Source organism: Syngnathus floridae, chromosome 15 (genome assembly GCF_059516105.1).
Source record: "Syngnathus floridae isolate MCC-2025c chromosome 15, RoL_Sflo_1.0, whole genome shotgun sequence".
Taxonomy (NCBI): Eukaryota; Metazoa; Chordata; class Actinopteri; order Syngnathiformes; family Syngnathidae; genus Syngnathus; species Syngnathus floridae.
Genome location: NC_142427.1, coordinates 11,275,743 through 11,303,114, shown reverse-complemented (window position 1 = coordinate 11,303,114; position 27,372 = coordinate 11,275,743). Strand labels below are relative to the sequence as shown.

Below are 27,372 nucleotides of genomic sequence, written 5' to 3'. Positions count from 1 at the left end.
TGTTTTTTTTTTTTTTTTGGTGGGTGGGACTACTGCAAAGTGTTACCATCAGTTATGAGCATCCCATATGCTCTTATTTATTTCCACGCAGAACATTTGCTATTCTATACATCTTTCTGTAGTCCCATGTGTAAACACTGCATATTAATAGTTGGGAACCTAATTTTTAATTTACATCACAAGTATACACCCCCCATCCCGAGCATACTAAGACTCCCTCAAGGAGTCACTGTAGAGTTTACACCTCATCAAAATGGCGGCATTTGCATATTTTACAGCTACGGGAATAATATGGAAAGGAGCAATGCAAATATATGATACAGCCAGCTGCAAGGCATTTTCAAACACTTCTAACTATATCAGTCATACTGATCGCTTAATAAAAAAAAAAGCATTATTTCAGGAGAGATTTAAAAGAATACAGTACATAGTCATTGTTATACACTGTAGGTCTACATAACTTTTTTTTTCGTGCCAGTGATGGGAAAAGAGAAAAAATGTGATGACCATAGAATTCGGAACAGTCACTGCAAATGACAATGTCAGTGTATGACTGCTCGGTACAACAGGAATAAGTAAGGTTTAAATAACTCAAAGGTATATAATAGACTGGTTGGGGGAGCAATGCCAGTCTGGCGCAAAACTCAGCAGGTTGTTGCTGATACAGATTCATTATTTGTTCCCTATTGGCACAGGTGGAAATGGGGGGGGGGGGGGGGGGGGGATCCCAGTTAAATCAGAAAATACCCCAAAAGTTAATCATTTTGCCAAGCACCTGAGAGGTTCAAGCATATTTCTGGGCCTCCCGACAGTGCCGGAGACATTGAGCGAGGGAACGAACGCAAAAGCGGGGGTCGCTGTCCCTGGTCCTGATCGCTGTTGCGTAGAGCGCTATTGGAACTGTCCGTGGTCCTGAACGCATAAAGTCCGCTTTCTGTCGCTGTCGCACACAAACACGCATTATAATGGTGGCAAACAATGAAAATGACGTTAATTAGATTGCACTAGTGTATGAAATGTTTAAGAGAACTTTTTTTTTTAAGTTTTAGATCAACCAACAGCCTTTAGTTTTTCTTTTACCCTGCATGATCAAATCATTTATTGTGATTTCTTTTTTGCAACAACGTCTAAAATGCTGTGCTACAACTTTCAGACGAGCCAACTACTTGATGGTGTCTTTTAGCATGCGGCTAATGATGCTGCCGTGGAGAGAGCTTGCGTGCGTGTGTGGTGAAATCACGCGTGTGTTGATCCGTGCTGCAGCAACGTGCCTCGGCTCCTCTTGCCAGCCCCGCAGCCTTCTTTTTAATCTGCATTCACACCCAGGCTGCTTTCACATCTCACTAGGTGTGTAATTCGAGGGCCTATTCAACTATAGGGTGGGATTTTTGTTTTCCATTTTTATCTTATTTGGTTATTTAAAACGGCTTTTGGGGAGACTCGCTTGACCTATAATATTATTTTACTTCATCTTTTTGTTTTGGACGATCTCGAGCCTGGCGGGGCTTCTCGCGTGGGGAAAAAAAAAAAAGCTGCGTGATGCATCGTGGGCTGGGAAAGCACTAAACAAGACGGGCATCTGCACCAGGCGAGGAGACGAAAAGATGGTGAGGATGACGAGGACGGCGGCGGCGACTTCACCAAATTTAACCCGCAAGTGCTCGACGGCCATGGCGAAGCCTCCTTGTCTTGCACGCAAGCTCTTCCTGTGGCTCTTCATCGCCGTCAACCTCCCCACCAGGTAGGCGAGATCGTCCCCAAAACGATGTTATGATGATTCTCGGTTAGCTAGCGTTAGCCTTCGCCTAGTCGACGATGCTACCACCAAATTGAGCTCATTGTTACAACGTATTTATCGTTTGCATTGGTGTATCTAACGTCACCCGTTACACACCCACACGCTGTCCGATAACGTGTTGTATATGTATTGTTTTGCATTCAAAAGAGCGAGGAATGAGTTTAAAGCCCACGTCGAGCGTCATAATTAATATTTAAGGGCTGTTTTGCAAGATCGGAGGCTGCTGTTAAAATAGCACAGGCGAGCTAAAGTGATGCTACATATAGTGAGCGCTAAGCTGTTTGCAAGGATCAAGTGTATTTAAGTCAAAAAGCTGCACGGCTCTTACGTGCATGCAACTGTGTGGGATGACGGCGACAGAGGAAGCGAGGAGAGAGCAGATTGTGCACGATCTGTCAAATAAGTGTATTTTTTAAAATTTCAAAATGGCAGACGGTTGCATACTGTAGAGAAGTAATAAGGCACAGCACAGATGCAGACATCTCTCCTGCAGCTTAAACCATCAATGCACTTCATGCGTTTCCATTACTATTGTGCTTTTTGGAATATATATGGATTTAGTTGAGATGGAGAAAGAGAGCATGGTTGCTGTCGTCTGTTTCGAGATAGAGTGTGGGGAGAAAAATGGAGGCATAGACCATCACAGGTCACTTCATTAGGTACATAAGCCTAATATATTCAGTATAAGAGCTGTCTTGAAAGATTATGCCTTTATTAATGCTCAAATTTGATTGGTCAAGGTAACAGTGTGCTGTAGTGTCCTGCAGTGTAATTTCCAGAATGGCATTAAGTATTCAGTATATCTATTTATGGTTTCCACTGATTGTCACAATGCCATACATCACTCAAAGTATTTGCCCAAATAGCTCAAGCACTTAATGTATTGAGGGTTGTGTTGTTCACAAAATGCCTGACCTCGAACGAGTCAAACATGTGCTTTACAATAGCCCACTAGCCGAAACGCAGTCTTCTGATTATTATGTTTGTGGATAAATAAAGCAGCAAAATCCCCCTGTGTATATCCAATTCAGGGGGCGGCCATTTTGCCACTTGGACTGGCACTGTGATGTCATTTTTAGTCGACAAGAAGTAGCAAAATGCCTCCCCCACCTCCCCGACCGAGATGGATAAAAACAATCTGTGCTGCCATGTTGTAATATACTCTATATTGGCTACACATTCTACGACTAATCTAAAAAATGAGTTTTCTTCAATAGCAACACCAAATATCTAAATCTGACACTTACATAAGACATCTTTCTCACGGCCCGCTTTCAGTAATATGTTAATTTTATGGTGACTCATTGGCTCTTACTATATGTTGTGACGTCTGATTGCATCATACAGCATGAAACGACACAATGGACACCTCCGCAAGAAGTAAAGTCACATCAAAATGGCCTTAGGGTCCAACTTTGAAACACACAAGGTCATTTGGAGATATTGCAACATCAATTCCAAGACAGTTGTATCAGAAAAATTGCGATGGGTGCATTATGGAGGATTGTTCTCTTGAATGGGAAACTCAAAAGTCATTGGTCTATTGTTATCATTTGAAAAGTGGCGTCAAGACGCATCATTTGAAAAGACTGTGATTACAATTTGCATCTCATTACATGGATGGATGTCAAATTTTGCTTGTCTCGAGCATTCAAAAAGACAAAAACGGGAGCTGCCACTTTGCTTCCATTTTAGAGAGTCTTTTGTATTCATCACCAAGGTATTGAGGTCAGAATCTTTTCAGCTCGGAGGGTCGGAGGTGGCCGCAGCGATGGTGACTCGCTGCTCACCCCAGTTGGCATGGCGATGGAGCCAAAGTCAGACAAGAGGAGGCGGCTGCGCGTCACGCTTGGCTTTCTCGCTAGTCTCTGTCCCTGCTGTCTCTGACATTATTATCCAAATTAGGACTACTTGACTTCAATTTTTTGTTTGAGAGCATTTTGATAGAATTCACTTTTGTTTTTCCTGTTCCAATGTACTTTGTGACTTTTCCTCCAATTTTTTGCAATCTCAAGATATGCTCTTATTTCGGATCTCATTATGTTGTACTCTAATAAGGTGCCAGTTTGAATACATGTGATCTATTTTCAGTTCAGCCCAAAAACATTTCCTGCCAGAGGTCAGGAGCAAATATAACGGCACTGACCCACTTGAGAATCTGTTCCTGAACTTGTGCACGGTCACACAAGCTGGTTGGTGGCGTTAGATTTTGATTTAGTGACTAATGGCGCCACCGTGTAGGAGGAGCGTGGTCACAGTGTGACATCCAAAGCGGGGGCTGTTGTTTTGCTTTACGGGCGGGCGTACAACTAATTTCATGTTGAGGAGTGATAAGCACAAAAGTTCATTTGAGTTGGGCATGTTTATTTGCCGCGCTGCGAGTAAAACACGCAAACTTGTACTCCCTCACTGTGGACGTTAATGGACGACACTAACGATATTGTGATCATCTTGATCAATGGTCTCATCGCTTTAGTAAAGCCAAACATGGCCGTCGCTTTAGTGCGGCATGCAGAGCAGCTGCAATTTCTACTCGTTATGAAGTACGGGAACGTTTTGAACGAGACATTTCAACCGCAGACGTGTACATGCATATGCATGAAAAACAAACTTTGGCTCAGGCGTCTCGGCGGACCTTCAGGTACTCAATTAGCAAGCAGGACCACGGATGTGCTTGTGCGGAGGAACACATGGCTCTTTCGTTTGATCTGCTTACATTTGGAGCTTTTCCATCTACGGTGGAACCTCCAAAGTCAAACCCTCAATGTGGTCGTACAACTCAGAATTGGACCAACAATAATACACCAGCATTCTTCATTGTCTCAAACGGCGATCATATGAACTTAGTTTTGCACAAACCTAGGCCGCTAGAACCTTTCTGGGTTATACCGAAACGGCCACCAGAGTAATATAATTTCCATGTAATGTTTCGACCCGGATGTCCAAGTGGAAATGGATGGCATATGATGGCTCTTAAGGCAGTGGAAGGAAAAGTGCAGGTCAAACTGTTATTCCTGGCTCTCGGCCTTGGAACATGAGAATGCTATCAGATCCGTTCTCCCCGCCTCCCCCCTTTTTCATACTTTATTATTTGATCCACAAGTCTTGTTTCCTCTCATCACCTTACTAAAAGAAAGCTCAGTGCACGTTCAAGATTGCTCTTGTGTGCTTGCGGGCCATCTGCCCAAAGTCTGCCAACAAAGCTGCACTATATTGGAATTCTATTTTTGAGTGTGTACGTCTTTATATGTCAATCTGCCCACATTTATTTCCCCTTTGTCCTTACTGTTGTTTCTAACGCTCAGCAACAAACCACAGACATGATCAGACCTAATGTTCTCAAATTCTGACCTCAATATAGAATAACTATAGAACAACATCATGCATGTATGTCTGTGAAAGAGCAAGATGTTTTTTTTCCTCCCATGCCTTAGTGACATTCACGGTTAAGGGCTCTTGAGATGTTATTACTTTTTCATTCGGCAAGGTGAAGAAGCGTATTTGAGAAAATTATCTTCTCCGAGACTCCCCGAAGCTCTTAAAGCATCTTTAGGACATGGCAAATATTTCAGTCATTTTGCTCTATCCTTCCAGTAGAGTCAATATGTATGTATCACTTCAAAGCCTATATAGTCATTGCAGTCCACTCGAGACCATGCTGTTTATCCGAAAGCTGAAGCAGCTCAGAGAATGGATGGACATCAAAGGTTTCAAAGAAAATCAAAAGTGCATGCATTCTACTCTTCATCCCAGCTCCTTCCAGACCGACGACGACGATGAGGTGACCAACAAAACATGGGTGCTCACCCCCAAGGTGTACGAGAGTGACGTCACACACATCCTCAATGGCCTACTGGATGGATACGACAACAAACTGAGACCCGACATCGGAGGTAGGTGCTGATTTTTCACAGCGGAACTTCTTCGCTATAGACAAAAGTCGTGAACGCTAAGAGGAGTCCGCAGAGAATTGACTACTTTGCAACAATAAAAGTGGAGACACCTAAATGACTCCCATAACGATGTCATTGGCGTACAATGAAAATCAATGTTTTGTATCAAGTCATGGCGGCTTTCTTCCTTCACAAAGACAACTCCCCCTTTCTACAAATGTAGTATACATCACCTTGTCATCCGAACAGGTCAGAATAGGCCGTGTTGTTGTCCACTACTCTACAACACATGATTAATGGTTCCATAGATCTCAGGGAAATTGCTTATCTGTCAAATCCTCTTATATAACGCTACCTTCTATTCTTCAATCTAGCTGGACTGTATCCACAACTAATATGTATAAATAATTTCCTTGTAATAGCTCGTACACAAATCTGACACGGTAGACGGCAGTGGGGGAAAAAATGAATGGATTGCCCCTACATGATCTTCCTGAAGATTAACACTTTTCCCTTTCAGTGTTACCTTTCTACTCGGAGCTATTAACATGCAGACCTGCCTAATAAATCTTTCGTCTCTCTGACGTGGCAGAAATATGATGCTATTTGTCATTATGTAGAAGCTGTCCAAAGACGGAGTGTTGGAAATGATTGCTAATAAGCTAGTACGGAGGGAGTGGGGAGGGGAAAAAATACAATTCAATGCATATGAAAGTATCAAGAAATGATCTTTGGAAAAACAAGCAATTCACGCAGCCTGGTTTTATGCATGCTGCCATCAACAAGAAACTAAGCACTGAATCCAGGGAGGCTCGTTTATACAATTTGTTGCCCAAGCAGACCTCTGGTTTATCTCCTCCTAATATGTTGTCTGATTGTGGCCAGAATGACAAACATTCAATTTCCTCATCGAAGAATGCTCGGGAAGCAAAACAGTTCCCAGTTCTTGTCATTTTTGGTGGGTTGCGGGATTTGATAGAGCCACCCCGATCCTTTTACAACCTGAACGGCATTCCATTAAACAAGTGCTTGCTTTCATCCCTGAAACAGCTATAATGTTTTTGCACGGTGTCAGCGTCTTTGCGACATGGTCAGATATAAAGTTCACCTGGCTGACTTTATTTACACACTTATGTTCTGTTCCCTGACAGATTTTTTTTTTTAAATTTGCTTTTGAGTGTGACAGATTTCATAAAGGGCACAATCCTTCAGTCTTCATAGGTGCCTGTGCTTGGAATTCAACAGCATCATATCATATATCTGCATCAGCCCACAGCAACACATAAAAGTCTCTACGGCCGGCCGGCTGCCATCGCCATAACCGAGCGTCATCTTCAAATGTGCTCTGATCTCCCTCTCACACATTTCTTTCACCATTCCAACGTCTGCTGTCAAAATTTCACAGATACCGCAGGGTTATAATTAGCCGGCTATACTGTCGTCTGAAACTCCAAACAGCCAATCAAGTAACCAGCCTTCCTGCACTGAGAAACAAAATTTCTCTCCCAAGCATACTGTGGATTGAACTGAATCCCTAATTGCGTCTACCTTTGAAGTTCAGAATGTTTATTTGTTAGCCGACAGAAGCTACCAGAGACGACTTTAGTGGCCTTTAAATACACTTGAGCAAATACTCCAAGTTTTGTCAGCTTTTATATCCACTCGAATAGGCTCATCCTAAATAAGCAATGCACAGTCTGCTGTTTAAGTCAAGCCAGTCATTTCCTGCTATTCATGACATAACACACAATATGTCAGAACCTCACTAAAGACACATGGTGTGCGATCACGCGTGATGTTGCACACTCGTATGTCCCGCGATGCACTTGACGCGTATGACTGGCATGAAAAATGCATGGCAACTAGCGAGACTCAATATATCCCACATGTAGGCAGCCCTGTATCTTTACCTGAACCCTCTCGGACGTCACGTCGAGTCAGCCGTACGGGTTGGATAGCGGCGTATGGCACGGCTGACTCACATCATCTGACGCGATCTGGCCTTCCATTTGACACCGTCTCGTTTTGTCACGTCTGACATGTTCACAAATCGACTGGCTACTTGTGTCTCGCTGCAGTGAGAAGATGGAAACTTTTGGATATACAGACAAAATTAGGCACACCTACGTTCAAACTAATGCTACGTTTTAACACCAGGTATTGTAAATCACAATGTTTTCTGAACAATCCTTGTGCTTTTTCTCGCTGCAGTTAAACCTACAGTCATCCACACAGACATGTTTGTCAACAGCATCGGCCCAGTGAACGCCATCAATATGGTAAGCGAATGAACTGTTTAATCTGACGTTTAGGAAGAATATCAATTACTAAATTCATCCTGTCCTAGCTTTGGGGAGACGAGAGCGTAACCATGGGGTGTTTTCTTGGCCTCTGCGAAAAGCTGGCAGGCAGTTAACGTGTTGCTCCGGCACACCTCGGCATGGCGGCCGCCGGCTTTGGTGGCTTTTGTTCTAATCTTTTTTGCAGCTTTGCTGTCGATCAGCGGCTGAAACAGCTTCGCTAGCCTTTGCCCCGGACCGGATCAACTATTCAGTGGTTCTCACTACATACGGCTTATGACACCTCATCCATAGGGAGCTGTTGGCCATTATGATATAGCATATTTTCAGTATTGTTTGGTTTGGAGCATTTAAGCCACTAAGTAAACGAGCCCAACCCATAGCTTGCTGCTTTTGAACGTATTATCGTTTTATCACGTCTGTCACGGATATGCAAGAAGTCGTCGGCTGCATTCACAGCGAGGTATCGATTTGGATGGGCTGTGTCAGTATTTGCCGTTTGTGCTTGCATCAGGGAATCTGCAAAGGTTGAAGGATCGCCTCACATTCATATGTAATCCAGCCACGGGGCCTTTTGTTCACACTGTAACATGACAAACGTGGGAGCTTTGCAGTTAATGGAAAGTAAATGGCATCTAAGCACCAGCGTTATTTCATAGTCTTAATTATGAAATGGGAATTTATGGAAAGTATGGCTTTAGGTATGAGCGAGGTCAAGGATGGAATGATCTTAAATCTGACCTTTGCTGATCTAAATACATGACAATGCTGCAGTTTTAAATGCAGGCTACATTTTGCATATTTGATTTTATTCTAGCTGAAAAGAATGCAATCAATATCCATGGACCCTCAAATGAGATACCTAAGTTTCACAACTATTCCAGTGAGCAAAAGCTACTTGGGCAATGATGCCCAGTGAGAAAGCAGTTTTTTTCTTAGCTCCTGTTTGGAACTATTTGAATGGGTTTGGGTTTTATTGTAAGGTTCAGCTTTGTCACATTGTTAATGCCTTTATGGCTTCTTGCACTCAAGTGCCCTCTTTATTTCTTTTTCCCCGCTTTACTTTACTTGAAACCTCAGGCTCAACCAGTCCAAGTAAGTAAATAAGTCAGAAAAGACCGATAGTTCCGTCTCAATAGCTGCCTGGACTTTTATTCCCCCGCTACGTCCGGCCGGGCTTATGTCATCTGGTCTTCCATTCATCTGACTTGCTCACATTCTTAGCCTGCTCTCAAAGGGACTGAAAAGAAGACAGTAGATTTTACTCCAACCGGTAATGAGGTTTGATAGCCCCTCAGCCGAGAAATGAGAGGCATTAGTTGATCATTGGCCCATTCATTTTAAGGTTGAGCGAGTCAAAATGTTCTTCTTCAGTTTTGGGGATTTTTTTAAAAAAGAATAAAAGAGCCATTGCTTTGAGAACACTTATTGGGTCTAAGAAAAATGGCTCACTGATAGCTTCAGGCAGATCAGAGACTAAAGTCAATCTAGCATTTTGTTTTTCCATCACCAGGAGTACACCATCGACATCTTCTTTGCCCAGACCTGGTACGACAGAAGGCTAAAATTTAACAGCACGATGAAGGTTCTGCGTCTCAACAGCAACATGGTCGGCAAGATCTGGATTCCCGATACGTTTTTCCGCAACTCCAAGAAGGCTGACGCCCACTGGATCACAACGCCCAATCGCATGCTTCGGATCTGGAACGACGGGCGAATCCTCTACACGCTCAGGTAGGAAGTCAAGGTTGACCCTGGTGAGTTATTAAATCTGATCATTAAAGATTATCTTAAAAATCTACGGTGACTAAATTGAAACAGTGCTTTGGAATAAAAAAACATGTTGACCAAGCTTCTTACTGTCAGCAGATGTTTTCTACAGACACCCCAATACATCTGGAGAGATAATAAGAAAGAAACTAAATTCCATCAGACTCAATCAAGTCATGATTGATGTTCTTCTATGCAGAACACTGGCTCGCCACTTCATTAATTTGAAATAACTCGTAACGCAAGCGCTAGTTAATTGGGATGACCGACCGCTGTGCTACGCTCGACAATGATACATGACAATAGCGCCGACGGGCAATGTCACTTGAGGTCGTTCCCTTATTAACAGTACGTTTAATGACTGTAATGACTTCAAGGTCCCTCAAGTGCGAAAAGTGGCCATAAGACAGGTGCGCTGCAGAGACGATAAACATCAATTTATTTTCATAAACAACATCTTTAATGTGCTGTGAGGGTGATTTTTTTTTTTTTTTTTTAAACCAAGTTAATGTTGTCTCTCTGCAGGTTGACCATTGATGCTGAATGCCAACTGAAACTGAACAACTTCCCAATGGATGAGCACTCATGTCCTTTGGAGTTTTCAAGCTGTAAGTGCGGACATAGTCGGCTGATATTTTTTTCAAATAATGTTGCCTTGACGATTTCATATAGTAGGACAGTACCAATATTAGAATCAAATAATCAGCGATTGAATGCATCCTATTCAAGTGGACTATTTTTTCAAAATTGATATTCTTTCGCCAGGGAATGATCATGGCCATGCAAAGAAGGTACCTATTCAAGTTCCAACATGAAAGGCACGGCCTTCATAGCGTATGTTAGCGGGCGGTAAAATGATTGAATAAAGCATTTCGAAAAACCAAAAAGATGGACTCAATGACTTTGCTGAGGAACATTTCAAAAGTACTACGAGTTGAAACGCTGCGCTGGCCGCTTGGGAAGAGTAGAGGAGGGGTAAAGTTATGCTAATGAGGTCTCTATGGATCTACAGAGAGAAGCACCAAGGGATACATCTCCTAGGGAAAAGCTTTGTAAATAGCTCCAAAGGCAACAAGAGAAAGAAACTAGTTTGTGCCAAAATATGTCCTTCATTTAAATTGGATGAAGCCTATAGATATTCCAATCAAATCTTTTGGCACCTACACACTCATGGTAGGTGGTCAGAGCCAGCTCGTCCTCCTGTGCCGGCCTACACACTACCCAAAAATCCCAACCTACATTTGCAACATCATGCCTGAAAGCACTCTGAAGAAAGTCCACGTGCTGTACCGAAGCCAGCAGAAGAAATCTTGAGTGAATCCTTACTGCCAATAAATGTCATTTTAATTAACCTTGGGTTTACAGAAAAGACCATCTGACTTTTAGGAGGGGATGCTTTGTAAGCTTGCCGACTTAAATAGATTTTCTTGTGATAAAACAAATGACGAGTGCAACTCTATAGAGGGAACCCCTGTAAGGGATGAAATGTTTGTTGTGCACAGCGCTTGGGCTAATCCGCTGAGCTTCTCGTCCTCTTCCTCGTCTCTCTCCTGCATAGATGGCTACCCGAGGGAGGAGATTGTGTACAAGTGGAAGAGGAGCTCAGTGGAGGTTGGAGACATCCGCTCCTGGAGGCTTTACCAGTTCTCCTTTGTAGGCCTGAGGAACACCTCAGAGATTGTCAGGACCGTCTCGGGTAAGACCACTTCTAAGCAAGTATATGATTGTGTTCTGAAATATTTAGCTTTTCGTAGAATTTCTGTGTTCTGTGCTTATGTTTTGACGTTTGAAAATGCCATGAAAAATGAATGTCATACAGTAGCAATAATAGTGAAGGGGAAAAAGTGGAACAAAGTGAAGCTCCTAAATTGGTCTGGAAGTGTTGAGTTGAGCAGCACTCGCTTCTGTGCTTTGTTTGGAGTGGCAGCTAAGCGGTTGGTTGCAGTTCCGCCTGTCAGATAGTCCACTGCTGCAGATATCATGGCAGGGTGCCAAAATCTACAAATCTTTCCGTCAAGATACGGCAACACAAAATGCGGTGATGTGCTTTACCTAAGAGCCGTGAGTTGCATTTCAAACTTCTCCATGTAATCAGGGCGTTGCCGAGTGACATCATGAAAAGGCAATCTGCGTAGGCGGATTAAATGCGGTGAAGACTTCGTAGCATGCCTCTCTGATCTGGTTTGTTATTTCCGCCAGCAGCCAAGTCGCCATCTGCTCTGTTGTCAGCGCAGAGAACCTTGACTGCGGTTGAGAGACCCCTTGTCTCATTTTGCAGTCACTTTGGGTTTCTGACCTGCTGCCAGTTGGGCGAGCACAACATCTGCCTCAACGAGCAGTCTGTTAAGAGAGAGAGCCTGGCCGCAAAGTGCACCCCCCCCCCCCCCCCTTTCTTTGCACTTTGGCGAGAGCTGCGGAAATGATATCAAAATGTGTTCTTTGTGCACAGAATGCAAAATGCGTCTGTGGACCAAATTGACTTATTTTCTTTCCCCAGATCATTCAAGGACAAGTTAAAAGTTTGAAGATGATTACGATTCAGGTCCTTTGTTGCGTTAGAATGGGTCAGCTAAGGCAACTGGAAATAACGTTAATCCTAGCAGACAAGCAAGGCAGGTGAACTGGCTTCAGCCAGAGGCGCTTATTCCATCTCATTGTCCTGACCGTGATCAGATTAGTTGTCCAAAAAAAGTGATAAGAACCAGGCATGCTTTAACAAAAATAAAATAGATTTTATAATGAAATAGGTGCTTGGGGTTGACAGGCCATCTGCTGCTCTTGACCTAGCTTTTAATAAAGATGGCGTCTGCTTCTATTTGCTTCCCCACTCAGCCAGTGTCCAAAGGCAGCGTCTCTCAACATGTCACTTCCCATCAAGACCGCATGCACTGCCGAGACCTGCTTTTATCAACGGGGCATTCACTCACACACTGCCGGGCTTACATGGAGGAAAAACAAAATGAAAAATGATATGTCATGCAGAAATTACCGCTCATATGTTTTAACTGTGACATCAAAATGTCTTTGAAAGTCAACTAAAACAGTCCACCTCCAAGATTATGCGTACAAACTGCGCAAAAGCATAGAGAGAGACATTATAGATTTTGAAAATGGTGTCACAGCGTTATTTATAATGCATTCATGTTACGCTTCCATTACTCAGATCCACAGAGAGATCTCACAAAGTCTGTGAGTCATAGTTCCAGCACAAATTAGCGAAAAAAAAAAAAACTAAAAACATCTAAGGAGGATGTCCTAAAGGCTTTTTCGTTCAAGCATAAAGGCTAGCCGTGTAATTTCCCAACTGATTGTCTCATTCGGTAGCTCCTCTTCACCATGACTCATGGACAGTTTTAATTTAAGCATCACAAACCCGCGTACATATATGCATCTGCTACGTACAACCACACATACATGTGTGAATGCCTTTCAAGCGTGTCACAGAATAACGCACGTTTCAACGACTTTGTTTGTCCGCCTGAGATGTGAGGAAACCTATTCTTAGATTGACCTTCCGAAAGCCACGCTGCTGTTGTCTGTATGCGTCCGCCTGTGTGATTCAGCTTGAGTGGAGAAAGCCCGAGACACATCAGCGTCCCGATTACGGAGCTCCACACTTTACAGATGATTTGTTGATGGGACAAATTCATCGGGGGGTGGGGTGCATTGCACTTGAAAGGAACAAGCTCGAGAAAAGCAACGCCATTCCCTCTTATAGCATGACCAAGCATATCCTTGTTCTATCTTTAGGCCGTCTTGGCTGCAAATAGAGATGTAGACCTTAATCCCCAACGACGTATTCATAAACAGCCATAGTGGTTACAGTTCTGTCGCCACAAGATAACAATATGGCCAAATATGGTGTCCTCAGAGCGGGGAAATAAAATTTGCATGCAACATCCTGATACGGTTTTATATTTGAATGGGTGTATTATTTTTGGTGAATCCACACAGACGTCATAAAGATGTTTTCATCATAGTCAAATGACATTCATAAAATTGTGAGGACTTTGCTTGGGGAGGGCGGAACCTCTTCAAATCTGTCACACGCCAAGCAGGGAATTCACAGGTGACATGTTTTTAGACGCAGTGATAAGTAACACACATATGGGTAGAATTATTGACACGGGAACAGTTTATCGCTGACGTGAGGGAAAATATAACGGCTGAAGCAAGGTCGCTTGTCAAAGGCTGCTTGGTTTAATCAAGAAAAGTGGTTAGGAAAAAGGGGAAGCGATAAAACACCGTTTGTTTTATTGTTACCGAGACATTGTAGTCCTGATTGGATATAAAACCTTGCCATAAAGTAGCAGAAGAGGGGATGTCCTAAAGCCTACCTTGCGGTGATAAGTCAATCCTGTAACCAAACAAAAAAAATATATATATGATGGTGTCAGCTGATACACAAATATGTTGTTGTTGGTTTCATAGACAGGGTTGGTCGTCTCTAAGACTAAATGACAGACTGTGAAAATATGCTGCTGCTCTTTAATCAGATGACGATCAGCCTGTGTTTATTAAGAGAAAGGAGGTTAAAGAGTGCCGAAACAATCCATTAGCCACAGCGAGACGCCATTCCTATTATAGCTACTCGCTCTTAATCTCCTCCTCCAGTCATCCACTCTTCCTCTCTCGCGCTGCAGTCGTCACAAATCTGATTCACAAGTTGCCACTTTTTTTCACGGCAAATCATCTTTCTTGATATGTGTTTGTTGAACTAGTCCATATGGGGAAGAGTCAACGGACCTACCTAAATGGAGGAATATTTTGTTCCTCATGTATTAATGATGTGGCAGCCAGAGTTGTCTCGTTAAGACAATGCATTTGGTAATTATGGTTCAATACCGAAGATACTCATCTCATTGAGGCTCACTGTTTGCTTTTTGATTTTTAAACAACTGAGGGACGATGGTATTAAATAATTTTGCTCGACTGCGGATATTAAAGATGGGTTTATGAGATTATACACCTGTGCTCCCGTTCCTGCATTTACTCTTCATTCACCGCACTTGGATAAACTAGGACACAATAATACATGGCATCCAAAATAAAAATGATTTTGTGAGGGGATGGGAAGTATCGAGGTTGTTTTGCAGTTGAGGTGCTGGTAGGCATAGATGGAGGTCATCGAGTAGAGGGAAGCAAGGGTATTCAAAAAAGAGGGGCTGAATAGGGAAAAAAAAAAAAAAAAGGCCAACTGTGTCAGCGATGTTGCTTTTGGAGATGTTTGCCTTTCATGTGGATTTGCATGGTACGAGCCTTGACATTTTGAAAACCGAGGAAAAATATGTGACGACTAGACCAACAAAGAAGGAGAAGTAATATCGCTGGCCTAAAATAACTAATATGTATCAAATAGGACTCTAGATGATAACCCAGGACAAACAAAAGACTTTTAGGCTTGTAAATTTTACCCATCTAATAAAAGTCTTTATAGCTATTGTAAAGAGTAATTTATTGCGTCATTGTGAGACACAAGAGCATGTTGTATTAATTGTGAAAATGCGACTGAGACGATGTGCGGTATGAAGAGAACCAGGGAAAGGGGGGGGTGAGCATTGAATTTAAGCACACGCTTACATAACGGCTTTGCATCACATCTCTGCTCAGTGTGAGAAAAACAAATGCATCCATTTTTAGACAAGGTGAGGTTGAAGTAAACAGAAACAGGAGGAGGAAAAGGAACTATTGGATGAATTATATGACGGAGTTTTGCATTGTTGTCTTTTATATAAAACGTAACCCGTCAGTCACTTTATAGTTACATATACAGTGCAGTGGTTACCTTAAAAAAACTGAAAACAAAACTACTGATGATCATGACAAGTATAAAAATAGCCACATCAGCCTAAAGGGACATCACCAGGTAACTGCTGTTGTTTATGTCAACAAAAAGTGATGAGCTCGCATTATGGCCAGATCGTGGCAAGTGGCCAAGGCGTAACCCCGGCCGGTCATTAGCAGGCTTCCTGTCTTTCAAACTTGCACATTTACATTGGCTGTCACCTCTTATATCCACAAGCGTTGAGAGGACGACCTGTCAGCAGCCTCAGGTCACTGCTGCCCATCCATATCTCCGCCAATTTACATCTTGACTGCTAGCAAAATGACAATATGATATTCTCACAGGTTTTTTTCTTTCTCATCTGGTCAGCAATACAAAATTAGCATGCCAGGTTTCATACCTGCCTGTGGCGCTAATGTTCCGTCTTACTCGGATAAGAGTCATGCCGCCAATATTATAATTGAACATTTTTTGTATATATACTCACACTAAGACTAAAGCTGAAGGAATTATTGTTCCTTCCCACCTATCGCTCTGGCTCTCATTTTGTTAAATGTGTTGCCGCGAACAATAAAGAGCTGATCTCTGATGAATGATCAAGCCTGCCAAGTTTTTTATTGCTTTCCGTAGATTACATCAGCTCGAAGTAAATGTGGGATCTTCAATAAAAAAAAAGAAAAAAGAAATCTCCATGGCAGGTTTGTGCTGCTGTCAGTATTTTTTGCACGGGTTGGGTCAGCAAAAAATTGTCCTTGTCTAGATAGAAACTGATTGACTTAAAAGCAGCATAATTACAGCGATGGATGAGAAGTTCGTTTTATTAGCGGTGGGCAGAGAGCGTCGCATAGGACGGACTAATTTGTAATCTGCGTGTTCTTGTTACCGGAGAAATTAGCACTTTGGATCAGTTGATTGTGAGCAGGATAGCGAGGGAGCTGAGGATGTGGGCGTTGTTGGATCCATGTGAAAGGCTGGGAGATCATAGCATCACATATAGCTGCTTCATCATTACATTCACAGCTGGTCCGCTGGGTGAAAATTGGAACTCTCGCTGGTGAGAGTCATGAATAAGAGAAACCGTTAGATCGTGAGAGCTCTATATGAGGGCTTCTGCTACTTTGCAGCCCCCTATCCAGTTACAAGGACTGAAAACACCAATATATTTGTATAGAGGGACCAAAAAGATTCATCACCCTCTCATTCAAACACATCATTATGCAAACATATGTTTGTTTGCGAAATATCAACCACACGCCTGAGCCTTGAAGCCACGTGCTTTGAAAGTGCAGTCAGGGCGTGATTAACAAACTAATACATTACCCCTCTGCTCTAATGGCAGGCGAGCTGATACTGATACATCAGCTTGCCACAGTGGAGGGCACGGGTCGATAACGCCGCCTCCGCAAAATGTCTTCTTGGCAAGAGCCGCGGCCTGTAATGAAATCGGTGAATGGATGAAGGCGAACGTATGGCGATAGAGTCCTACGGCTCCTGATTTCAGCCTTGTTGGAAAGACTATTGTTATTAAAAGTGCGGGACTATCAAGGAGGCTTTGTACCTGCTGACAAAGCCGGGATATACGGATGGATTAACCAGTTCTTGGTTTGAGGGTTATTGCTAATCTAATGCTAATGAAATTCAAACCTAGTGCTCTGTCGGCGCCTCGAGTACCACGTTGCATACAAATCATACGCCACGGACCAGCCTGCATCAGCAAAAAATACATATGAACGGTTATGGCTATGCCGTAGGGGTCACCGCCATTTGTTTAACAAATGACATTTTTAATGGCGCGGTGAACAGCGGTGGGCACTGGGACAGATTGGCCAGATTTGGGCTCCTATCCAGATGCGGCAAGAACTCGCTGGCGCTGACGGTCACAAAATAATAAACACCGACGGTCCCGCGTCTTTGTCTCTCTGTCGCTCATTAGCGCCGACGCAAAAACACACAGATGTCAGCGTCTGTTTTGCAATAAACTCCAGTGTGCCCTTTCTCGTGAGGAGAATTATTAGCCAGCTGTTCGTACCCCAGCTGCAGTCAGTTTTTTTGCAAAATGCCGCCAGCCATCGAACTCACCAAACACACACACACGCAGTCACACAAATGACTGAGACAAAGCGAGTGCGCCCTGCAGGTGACAAGCTATAGCGAGGCCAGCGGAGGTTTCCGACACCGCTAACACTTTGATGTTAATCAATTAGCAGACAAGCCACCGACACTGGGATGCCAATTAACTGAGATGGGCCAACAGATACCGACAGGTACATTGAAAGTCTTGAAGTTGAGAGATGCGTTAGCGCCGGTGAAGCTGTCCATACTGCAGAGCTTCACTCAAATGAGTTTGTTTATTGAAGCCCAAGTGTGAATTTGACAAATAGGTAGACACACTCTCACTCTCCATTTGGTTTCAAAATCAAAAATCTCTCTCAACTAAGATATCTCGCACTGTTCTGGAAGCCAGAAAAATCCTGATCTGGCTTACGTTTCGAGCATGTGTGTGTGGGCGGGATTGTAATTGCAGCATCAACTGTGTGTAATGTACATGGGGTGACAATGCAACCCACCAATTCAGCAAAGGAGACAATTGCAACATGATAAGAACAGAACATTTAGCATTTTTTGGCATCTTGGAATGTCAACCTAGTTTTTATTTGTTGTAATTTTCTGATAAATGTACAATTACGAGGCCGGAAGCCCACATCTCATCTTCCCCATTTTGTCATCTTATCTTTTAGGCGACTATGTGGTGCTGACCGTCTTCTTCGACCTGAGCAGGAGAATGGGCTACTTCACCATCCAAACCTACATCCCATGCACTCTCATTGTTGTCCTCTCTTGGGTCTCATTCTGGATCAACAAGGATGCGGTGCCGGCCAGAACATCATTAGGTGAGCCTGTGTTTTACATTTTAAATGCTGCCAATCATCATTCCAATCTGTAGCCCACGCACCCTGTTACGTAAATCCATTCATAAGTTCGCCTATGGAACATATGAAGAGCTCTGACACTTAACCTCCTACTGAACAGCCGTCTACTAAGTCATCCTACTTCCTCAGCCCCCTCTTTTCCCTCTGAGACAGGCGCGCTGCTCAGGAATCTAGTCCATCTTGATTAGAAGATCCAATCCTGGCACATGTTTTCACCCATGCCTTAATGAGACATTCATTATGCAGTACAGCAGCAAAGATGCCGGGATGCAACCTCAGCACCGGAATAATAGCGGCTGCCGCAAAGGGGCAGAAAAAAAAAGGACAGGCTACTAAAACCAGAGCAAAAGTTTAAAGAGCAACAAAACATGTCAGGCTTTGAACTTCCTTCACCTGCAGGGGACATCCTTGGGAATTAATGTGTTTTTCAGCCATGTGGCTTTCTCCCTGTCAGCTTTCTTTTTTGGACCCGAAAGGCTGAAAATCTTGACCTGGAATCCACGCGATGCCGTCATTATCTGGCATAAGTGAACGGGAAAGAAACCCTCCTCCCACCCCGTTGTCGTCATTCCTTTTGTCTGCCGTCAATCTCTAAAAATAGATTGTATACTTGAGCGTCGGCGGATTCCAACACGATTTGCGTGGAAATGCTAACACCGTCAAATCCCTGCTAAAATTATACCAAGAAACGAATATCCAAATTTCCTCTTTGAAAGATTACACGGGGTAGTACAAGCATCCAGGTGGTTGGGGAGTGGATTAATGCAGATGACATAATTCGTAATCCTTCAACGCCACCCAGAAATAAACCAATTGACTCACAATGCTATACAATCATCTTGGGACAGACAGATGTCTTGACGTCTCACAGCAGGCCAATGCAAACCTCTCGATTTAGTCACAGAGAAGGCGGCGCCTTTATTTATATTCCGAAGGTATTATGGCGCTATCAGTGATCATATAAACATGTGCCCTAACCCCGCCTCGTCACACATCATCATTAGAGCAAGACAACCATACAGGGGGAAGGATTACCAGATGGTGTTTATTGGAATATAGTCGGTGTTGGTGGTCAATGGCAGATGAACCATAAACCATATGCACGACAGGGAGTGCAAAACAGATGTTAATGCGTCTCTCCTAGGAATGGAACCGCTAAGAGCATATAATCGAAAACAAGGTCCTTAATCCTCATTTTGTATCGATTAAATGCTGCAATATTTCCACACCGCTTCGGAGTTCATTAGCACATTGATTAATTAATACGTCCTTTTTTTTTTGTCAAGTCCTGCCTTAATTTGTACTGTCACAGGTTTTAAGGAATACATATTTTCGAATCATGGCCTATTATGTCATTGCCAGGCATCACCACCGTGCTGACCATGACCACGTTGAGTACCATAGCCAGGAAATCTCTTCCTAAAGTCTCCTACGTGACGGCCATGGACCTGTTTGTGTCCGTCTGCTTCATCTTCGTCTTTGCTGCACTAATAGAGTACGGCACATTGCACTACTTTGTCAGCAACAGAAAGCCGAGTGCCAAAAAGGACAAGAAGAAGAAAAACCCGGTGAGTGCCTTTCTAAATCTTAGTGCTCATGTTCTATTTCGGGATTTGTATGGAATGAAACAGACTGATAAAAAAAAAAAAAATAGAGAGAACTAAACTAATGTGGTTGCGCAACTCTGCACACCCTCTTATGACTGTGCTCAGAATGAAGCCATTCAAACTCATATTAGCTGTGCCGACTTTTTCAACCTTATCCTATTTCCTCCTAATTGCGTTTTACAGATTATAGGTCATATTAATGAAGAAAAACGTTTATTATTGATTTGTATTGGTTTCATTTTCATGTTTGTATCCACTGTAGGTTATAGTTCAATGACACACTCATTGTCCCTCCCCCAAAGTATTAGAGTGATGTTAATCCCCCTGAAAAAAAAAAAAAGCTTAGTACCCCTAAGGGAGCATCTTCCCGATCACTGTCACCTCGACTTACTCGCTGAGCGAGGCCTTAAGCTCAAATCCGCTGCACATCTGTTACAGTTGTAATTTAGACCCATGTCACATGTCAGAGCGCTGGCTGGCTTCAGCCTTGCCTTGAAGCCATCAAGCAATGGCACAGCTTTGCTGAAGGGCCAGCCAACCCGTCCTACCAAGTAATTGGCGGCGCTCAACAGAGAGGAACTACGAGTCGGCTTTAAATGGCTTCATTTTTCTGCATATGATTTATCAAGGTGACATTCGTGACAGATGTAAGATTTTGAGCAAACATACGGCGAGAGCAATTTCGCTCATGCCGAAAAACACGGCAAGAGACTATAATGCTAACAGTATGGATGACGTGTTTTTCCACCAAACTTTTTCAAGAGCTTTATATTCCACCACGCATTCCCCCATGTGTTGCCATGTATGTATGTCTTTCTACAGTATCTCCTCTCTCTCCATCCTGATTGGTGCAGAAATGTCTTATTTCCATGCATTATCTTGTGTTTTCTTTTCAATTCTGGTGATTGATGTTCTCATTTTCTGTTTGTTGTTGTTTATTCTCTTATTCAATTCCTCACATTCTTTGTTGCCTGTCCGGACAAAAGCTCCTCCGGCTCTTTTCCTCCAAGGTATATTGCCTGTGTCTAACTTGCATGCCTCTGCTGCATTTATGGGCTCTTTGAGCACCACACTGCTTTTCCTTTTCTTTTTCTGTCTTTATCTTACTTGCATTTTTATGATACGCCTCATTTGATGAACAGGTTTCAGAAAAGAAAATGACATTCAAAGGTGCTCTCCGCTGTGCACAGTGCGGAGGCAGCCAGCCAGACAGATTCGAGCACTTTGTTATTTTTTTTTGTTTTCTTTTTTACGATTTAAATGAGCATCCCACTGATCCTGTTGCCAATGGAACATTAAGTCCAGGACTGCTTCTGGCTCCCTCTGTCCTGTTTCACTCTTGTCGTTTTAACCACAGCGCGTGGCTGCAAAAGCTCCCCCTAGCCCTCCCACCCCACCTCTCCTCCTGCCAGTGAAACTTTACCTTTGTGTTCGTTGGGCTTCTCAACCTGACACTTCCTACAGAGTCAGCAGAGCCTTAACAGACTGAAACAGACAACCCCCACAATGTGTTGAGTCTAATTAGAGCTGCTTTTGAGTATCAGGTAAGACACAAGAAAGCATCCAAGGTGGAAGGGAGCAAACTGAAGAACAACCTGGGTTTTTATTTATTTTTTTCTGTCCAAGATGACCTCACAAATGATCTTCTGGGTGATTCGAAAAATTCAGAGAGTACAAACCCGCTCTTCTTTGAGGTGGAACCCAACCACCTTGTTTTCTGAGAGGTTGTCTACTGTTCAGTCAGTTAAAGTTGCCAACGTCACTGTGCTGTTCCTTTTGTTTTGGGGTTGTTTTTTGTTTGTTTGCTAACACCAACCCCTCCCAAACAGCCCCGGCCGGCGTGAGCGGGACGTGGCTAATGCTTCTCCTGCTTGAGCTTCCACTCATTGCGCCGCCTCCGGTGACAAACCAATCCCCTTTGAGAACTGAGTCATAACCTTCTGGCCTTAATTCCCTCATTAACTCTACATGGTGACGGTTCCTTCCGACCACACCAAAAAATTGTCAAGTGCTCAAAGCGACCCATATGTTTTTCATATGGGGGTTGTGAGTCGTTTTCAAAAGGGACGGCGGGTTTATGCACAAGTGTTGGGCTAAATGAGGCTGTGGGGAATAGTCTGTGAAGTCAACTTGAAGTATTCAAAGCTTATTCAAGGATGCATGCTAACAGCATAATGGCTTTCAAACAGCACGCAATGTCGCCACGGCCTAAAATAGACGAATCAATAATCATTGTTATATGATAGAAAAATATCATGCAGCTCTTCTTCCTATGACTCAAGCAAAGAAAAAAAAATCTCAGAGCAAGGGCAATTTTTTTTTTGACAGGAAGTCGTGACGTGAAATTCTCAGTGAGCGTTTTGCGATGCTCGACACGCCGAGTCTTTCTAAGGGACAGGTTTGACACCTCATTTTATCAGCAAGGTCGAGGATCCTTCCAATGCTGCCAAAGCATTTAATCTGCCATGCAGCTGGAATCCCAATCTATGCGACAGAAAGTGGCATGACTTTTAAGATAAAAAGTGGATGAAAATGCAATATTCAAATACTCATCGTCTCCCTTCTGAATGATAGACACTGACTTAAAGGGCATTTTTTTTGGGGGGGGGAAGGGAAATCAAGCTAAAGTTGTTTTTGTTTACCCAAATTGCAGCTTTGAGATGTGAAAATTGCATTGCAATGTCAATTTGAAGCGGGTCCATTGTGGAGTCCTATTGGGAATCGGCGCGGGTTGCCACGCGCTAACTGTTGTCTTCCTTGTCTAAAAGCAGACGCCCACGGTGGACATCCGCCCACGCTCGGCCACGGCCATCCAGATGAACAACGCCACGCACATGCAGGAGCGCGACGAGGAGTACGGCTACGAGTGTCTGGACGGGAAGGACTGCACCAGCTTCTTCTGCTGCTTCGAGGACTGCCGCTCGGGGGCGTGGCGGCACGGCCGCTTGCACATCCGCATCGCCAAGATTGACTCGTACGCACGCATCTTCTTCCCCACCGCGTTCGGGCTCTTCAACCTAGTCTACTGGGTCTCCTATCTCTATCTTTAAGAGCGCACGTCCAGCCTTATCACCGCGCTCTTTACGTCGTGTGGGACATTTCTTCAGGAGCGGGGACGCCATCCGTCATTTTTCATTTGCGCACTTCCCCTTTTCATCCCATCCAATTGGTCAGTTTAGGCGCGGCGGACGTCGCAAAACCTGTAGCATTACTTCAAGCGGCAAGAAAAAGATCGATAAACGCTGATTGGAATTATTCCTGTGTGTGATCATCTTGTGTTCACTGTGCCAACGCCTCATTTGGTTTTGTTTTTTTCGTAGATAAATGGGAATGAAGTGAATCAAACAAGTCAAGCTACAACTGTGCTGAAAAGTGTCAAGCACTTTAAAAGAGCTCAAATTAGGGATGGGCATTTGATGAGATGACTGTTTGATGTTCCTCTTTTTGTTGTTGTTCTGATATTAATGGGATGGTAGAATCTGAGAATGTTCTGAACTCCCTTTTTACAAAAACAAGGAGCGTTACTGAGCAATAAGGTAAATGACTCAGACTTGATTCAACTTCAAGACTAATTTCACGCTATTGAGATTTTGCAAATATTGTATGGTTGAGACTGATTCAACATCATCTGTGTTAGTTGCACCAAGGTTGCACACTCCCATTTGGTGGCCACTGCTTTAAACCCAGATCGTTCTTAATAACCAATTAATTGATGAGGATACCCGTCCCTAATTTTCATTTGGCAAGTAACCATCTACCATTTTTACGTGTAGTCAAAAGCGACGACGATGCCGTTCACGGACAAGTGTATCAATATTGTAAATATTTTACTATCGCATAGTGTGTTTGTATTTATTGCATGCACCTTTCAAGGCCAAAAAAAAACATGCATTTTTTTCCTGTCGACTACTGCTGAGTATCATTCAGGGTATCATTCAGACAAGAAAAACAAAAAAATATTTTACTTTTCAACACGTTTACTGTTAAAAGGCAGCATTATCTGTATGCAAAAAGAGACGCAAGGAAAGTTAGCCTCTCTGTGCGCTTGAGAAAAACACAGCCGCCACAAAGAAGACCTTCTAACTAAACAACATTCCAAAGCAGATGTCAGTGCAGATAGCCGAGGACCATTTGTGGAGCTCACATCTTCTAAGACGACACAAAATAGAAAGCTTCCTTTTTTTTTTTCAAACAGCCTTATCACGTTGAGCTAAAAGTCACCAATATTCATTTTCTCCGATCCTTTTGCTTTGAATGGTGTTGTGCTGAGAGAGGTCGCAATGAAAGCGTTGTAAATGTCGTGTATAATGTCATGTAAAATATAATGCACTTATGACACGGGTGGCGGGCGGGGGAAGGATTTTTTGATAGATGACAATAAATTTGGTCAAAAAAATGACATTTTTTAATCAGAGATGCAAGTCAACTTTTCTAAATGATTTTTTTGCAATGATTCCTTATCTGCCTTCTATTTTTCTCTAGTACATCAGGTTTTCAAAACAATATAATATGTAATATAGTAATATATTTAGTAATATTCATGACTTGGGGGGTGGTAGATTTTTTTTCTTAAACATCAAACCTATGAATTTGAACGGATGAAAAATGTCACTTTACACATGGTTGAAAACAAAAGATTAAAATTTGAAAAACCTGATGTGCTGGACAAAAAAAAGAACATTTTGGATATCAGCATCAAAAATACATTTAGGGACACGTAAATCTGTCTCTGATTAAAATTTGCTGTTGACCATTGTAATCGCACAAAACAGCGCGTGTAAATCACACTCTGATGTTATGTATATAAAATATGAAAAGAAAAAAAAAGCCCTTTGGATTTTCTATTAAAAAAGAAAATGAAAAGAAAGAAAAGGGTCTATATAAAAATATATATTTTGTAATTTCAGCTTGTTGCATTATATAAAATTACAATATGTTAGACTTATTTAATGGCATAGAATAATCCAAGGGTGGGGGGTATTTATTATTTATAGTATTTATTTATTTCATGGAAATAAATTGTACTTTATGTTCATATCGTTGTCAAAACAATATCAAGAGTGCTTTTTTGTCAGTATGTCAATGGAGCTTTAGCTTAACTTCTCTTGTGTTCTTTCTATGTTGTGGTTCGATGTTCTCACCGAGCTCTGTCCCTGTTTGCTCAAATGTGACTCTGCTTTTTTGGAGCTTCAGCTTCACGGGAGGAAAAAAAAAAAAACATCGGTCAGTTCCGCTTTTACAAAAAGAGAGGGAGGGGGGGAAAAACTCATGCACTCGAACAAATGTTGATTATATATAATGCCGGTTAAACGTTTCTTGATCAAATGCTTTCATTCTCGAAGTTTCTTCAGAAGAATTCTCATCCATCTCAAGAAAAATATTTTCCTGTACATTTTGAATCCAACATTGGTCCTACTATGTTCCTAAGATGCCACGCCAGTTGTCTAAAGCGCAATTGTGTCATCTTTACATGGCTGCTCTTCATTGCTGTTTCCAACTCACATACTTAAATGCCAAACTGACATATTGCAACTGAGAGAAATAAATAACATATCATGTTTGTTTGTTTGGTGGGGTGGGTTCATCTCTCCATGATGTGTGTGTGTGTGTGTGTGTGTGTTTGTGTGAGACCTCGCACTGCAACTTGTCCATATGTGTATTCAGGCTGCAAACATATCATTATTCTTATATCCTGAATCTGAAAACCTACAATGGGCCAGATGACAGAAAAGAACAGTCAATATTCTACACGACTTGTAGTTTATTCATCATGTGTCAAATGTAAAGAAGTGAGGATTGCAATCGTGTGCATGTTGAATGTTTAGTTTCACTCGCAGGAAGTATGTGTTATAGGACCAAATCAATTTGTTTGTATCTTCACTGTATTTATTTTGTGATTCTTATTTATTTTAGGAGCACACACAAACATTTTCTAACGCAATGTATGTTGATAAAAAATATTCAAAATAAACGGTATTATAGGAGGTGTCACAAAGCAAAATGGATAAAATTCCTTCTCCTGCTTACATGAGTTATTTGGTATCTATGTGATTCTTGGGTTGTGTGTACAAAAGGGGGGCACAGCGTCTGCATTATATCCAAATGTACTTTTCATAAGGGAATTGCACATAGCTGTGAAATTTTACAATAAAATTGGTGCATTTATATTTGTGTGACTTGAAGTTATTCTGATTGACATATTGAAGAAATTGTGTTTGAAATAAAATAGTGCGTGTTGAAAAGAAGGAGGGAAGGACTTTTGGCTGGACAAAAATTCTGGGTTCAAGCGTGACATCAACAAGTCTTTCAAAGGTGAATTTTTCCTTGTCAAATCAATTCTATCCAGGCGAGCAAATTCAAACTAGTGTCCCGCTTTCCCCCCGTGCCCCTGCAGAACAGACACTGGTTGCTCAGCTTGGCCGGGTGGGAGCTGCAGGGGACGGCCAATGAAGCGGCCGAATGGCAGCGCGCTTTTATCGACTCAACTTCCTCAGCGGGCGCCCGAGTGCAGAGGCCTGTTATTATTAATGTATCCTGTGCATGAATCATTTCGCTCAGCTTTGTTCTCACGCTTTCATCACCATGTGTGTTTTGCCGCAGTATGCGTTGACTGAATTTCTGTTTAGGAGTCCTCTTAAAAAACAAACAAAAAAAAAAAAAAACATTTTGTTGCTTGCCCTAGCTTTACTTCAAAGGGACACTATTTTACATGTCCCAACAGTACCTTCTATGCAAATGCCCCGTACTGAATCTCCCGCCCAGGTCCATCAATACAAAACACGCTTCATTAGAGTTGCCATTTATGAACTGTTGAACCGCACCCGTGTTAAAATGTCACCCGTAAGATCATTTGACCTTCTTCGGACTGCTCCACGTGATGTGTTGGACCCAAGTCAACCTTTGCTCTGCATGTATTGAACTGTTAACAGCTCCTAGGTAATCCCTCTGTGGCATAGTAACACTGAGCCAGTCTAGGTTGCACTAGTTCCCCTTCCCTTAGCCAAAGACACGACATAAACACGGATTAATTACCGCGGCTTAACTGTCAAGACGCACCAATGGCTGCCCGCAGGCAGATGATGAATAGGATGCTTATTGCACTGGGACCACCACATAAACACATTGCAAGGCACGTTACATTAGCAGCCATCCCTGGAGGCTCACACAAACCTTAAGCACTACTCGCGTGGCCGTAATCCTCCAAACGTTAAGAATCAATGAGGAACATTACCTGTATTTATCCGCTTAGAATGCAGCATGAAGAAGCCAATTTTGTTTTGCTGTGAGCT

At 42.7% G+C, this 27,372-nt stretch overlaps 2 protein-coding genes across 6 annotated transcripts in view; one reads left to right on the top strand and one right to left on the bottom strand.

Moving 5' to 3' along the window:
* Positions 1 to 27,372, bottom strand: part of gabrb2b (gamma-aminobutyric acid type A receptor subunit beta2b) — a 197,919-nt gene that overhangs the window by 100,625 nt on the left and 69,922 nt on the right. The window lies entirely within an intron of this gene.
* gabrg2 (gamma-aminobutyric acid type A receptor subunit gamma2) lies at positions 1,229 to 26,248 on the top strand. Of its 4 annotated transcripts, none has more exons than XM_088398670.1 (10): positions 1,229 to 1,741; positions 5,552 to 5,691; positions 7,903 to 7,970; positions 9,505 to 9,725; positions 10,287 to 10,369; positions 11,320 to 11,457; positions 18,285 to 18,437; positions 19,839 to 20,044; positions 21,070 to 21,093; positions 22,855 to 26,248. In XM_088398670.1, exons 1-10 carry the CDS (start codon positions 1,605 to 1,607, stop codon positions 23,131 to 23,133), a joined length of 1,449 nt encoding a protein of 482 aa, XP_088254796.1. In that variant the 5' UTR covers positions 1,229 to 1,604; the 3' UTR covers positions 23,134 to 26,248. The 4 variants fall into 4 exon arrangements, with proteins under 4 accessions (XP_088254796.1, XP_088254795.1, XP_088254798.1 ...); XM_088398669.1 differs by having other exon boundaries at positions 22,852 to 26,248; XM_088398672.1 differs by lacking the exon at positions 21,070 to 21,093.

Bases quoted from the DNA above. Each gene is read 5' to 3' on its own strand.
- gabrg2 (XM_088398669.1), top strand. From the start codon at position 1,605: ATGGTGAGGATGACGAGGACGGCGGCGGCGACTTCACCAAATTTAACC. The intron at 9,726-10,286 runs GTAGGAAGTCAA...GTCTCTCTGCAG, and splicing joins CGAATCCTCTACACGCTCAG to GTTGACCATTGATGCTGAAT. The intron at 21,094-22,851 runs GTATATTGCCTG...CTTGTCTAAAAG, and splicing joins TCCGGCTCTTTTCCTCCAAG to CAGACGCCCACGGTGGACAT.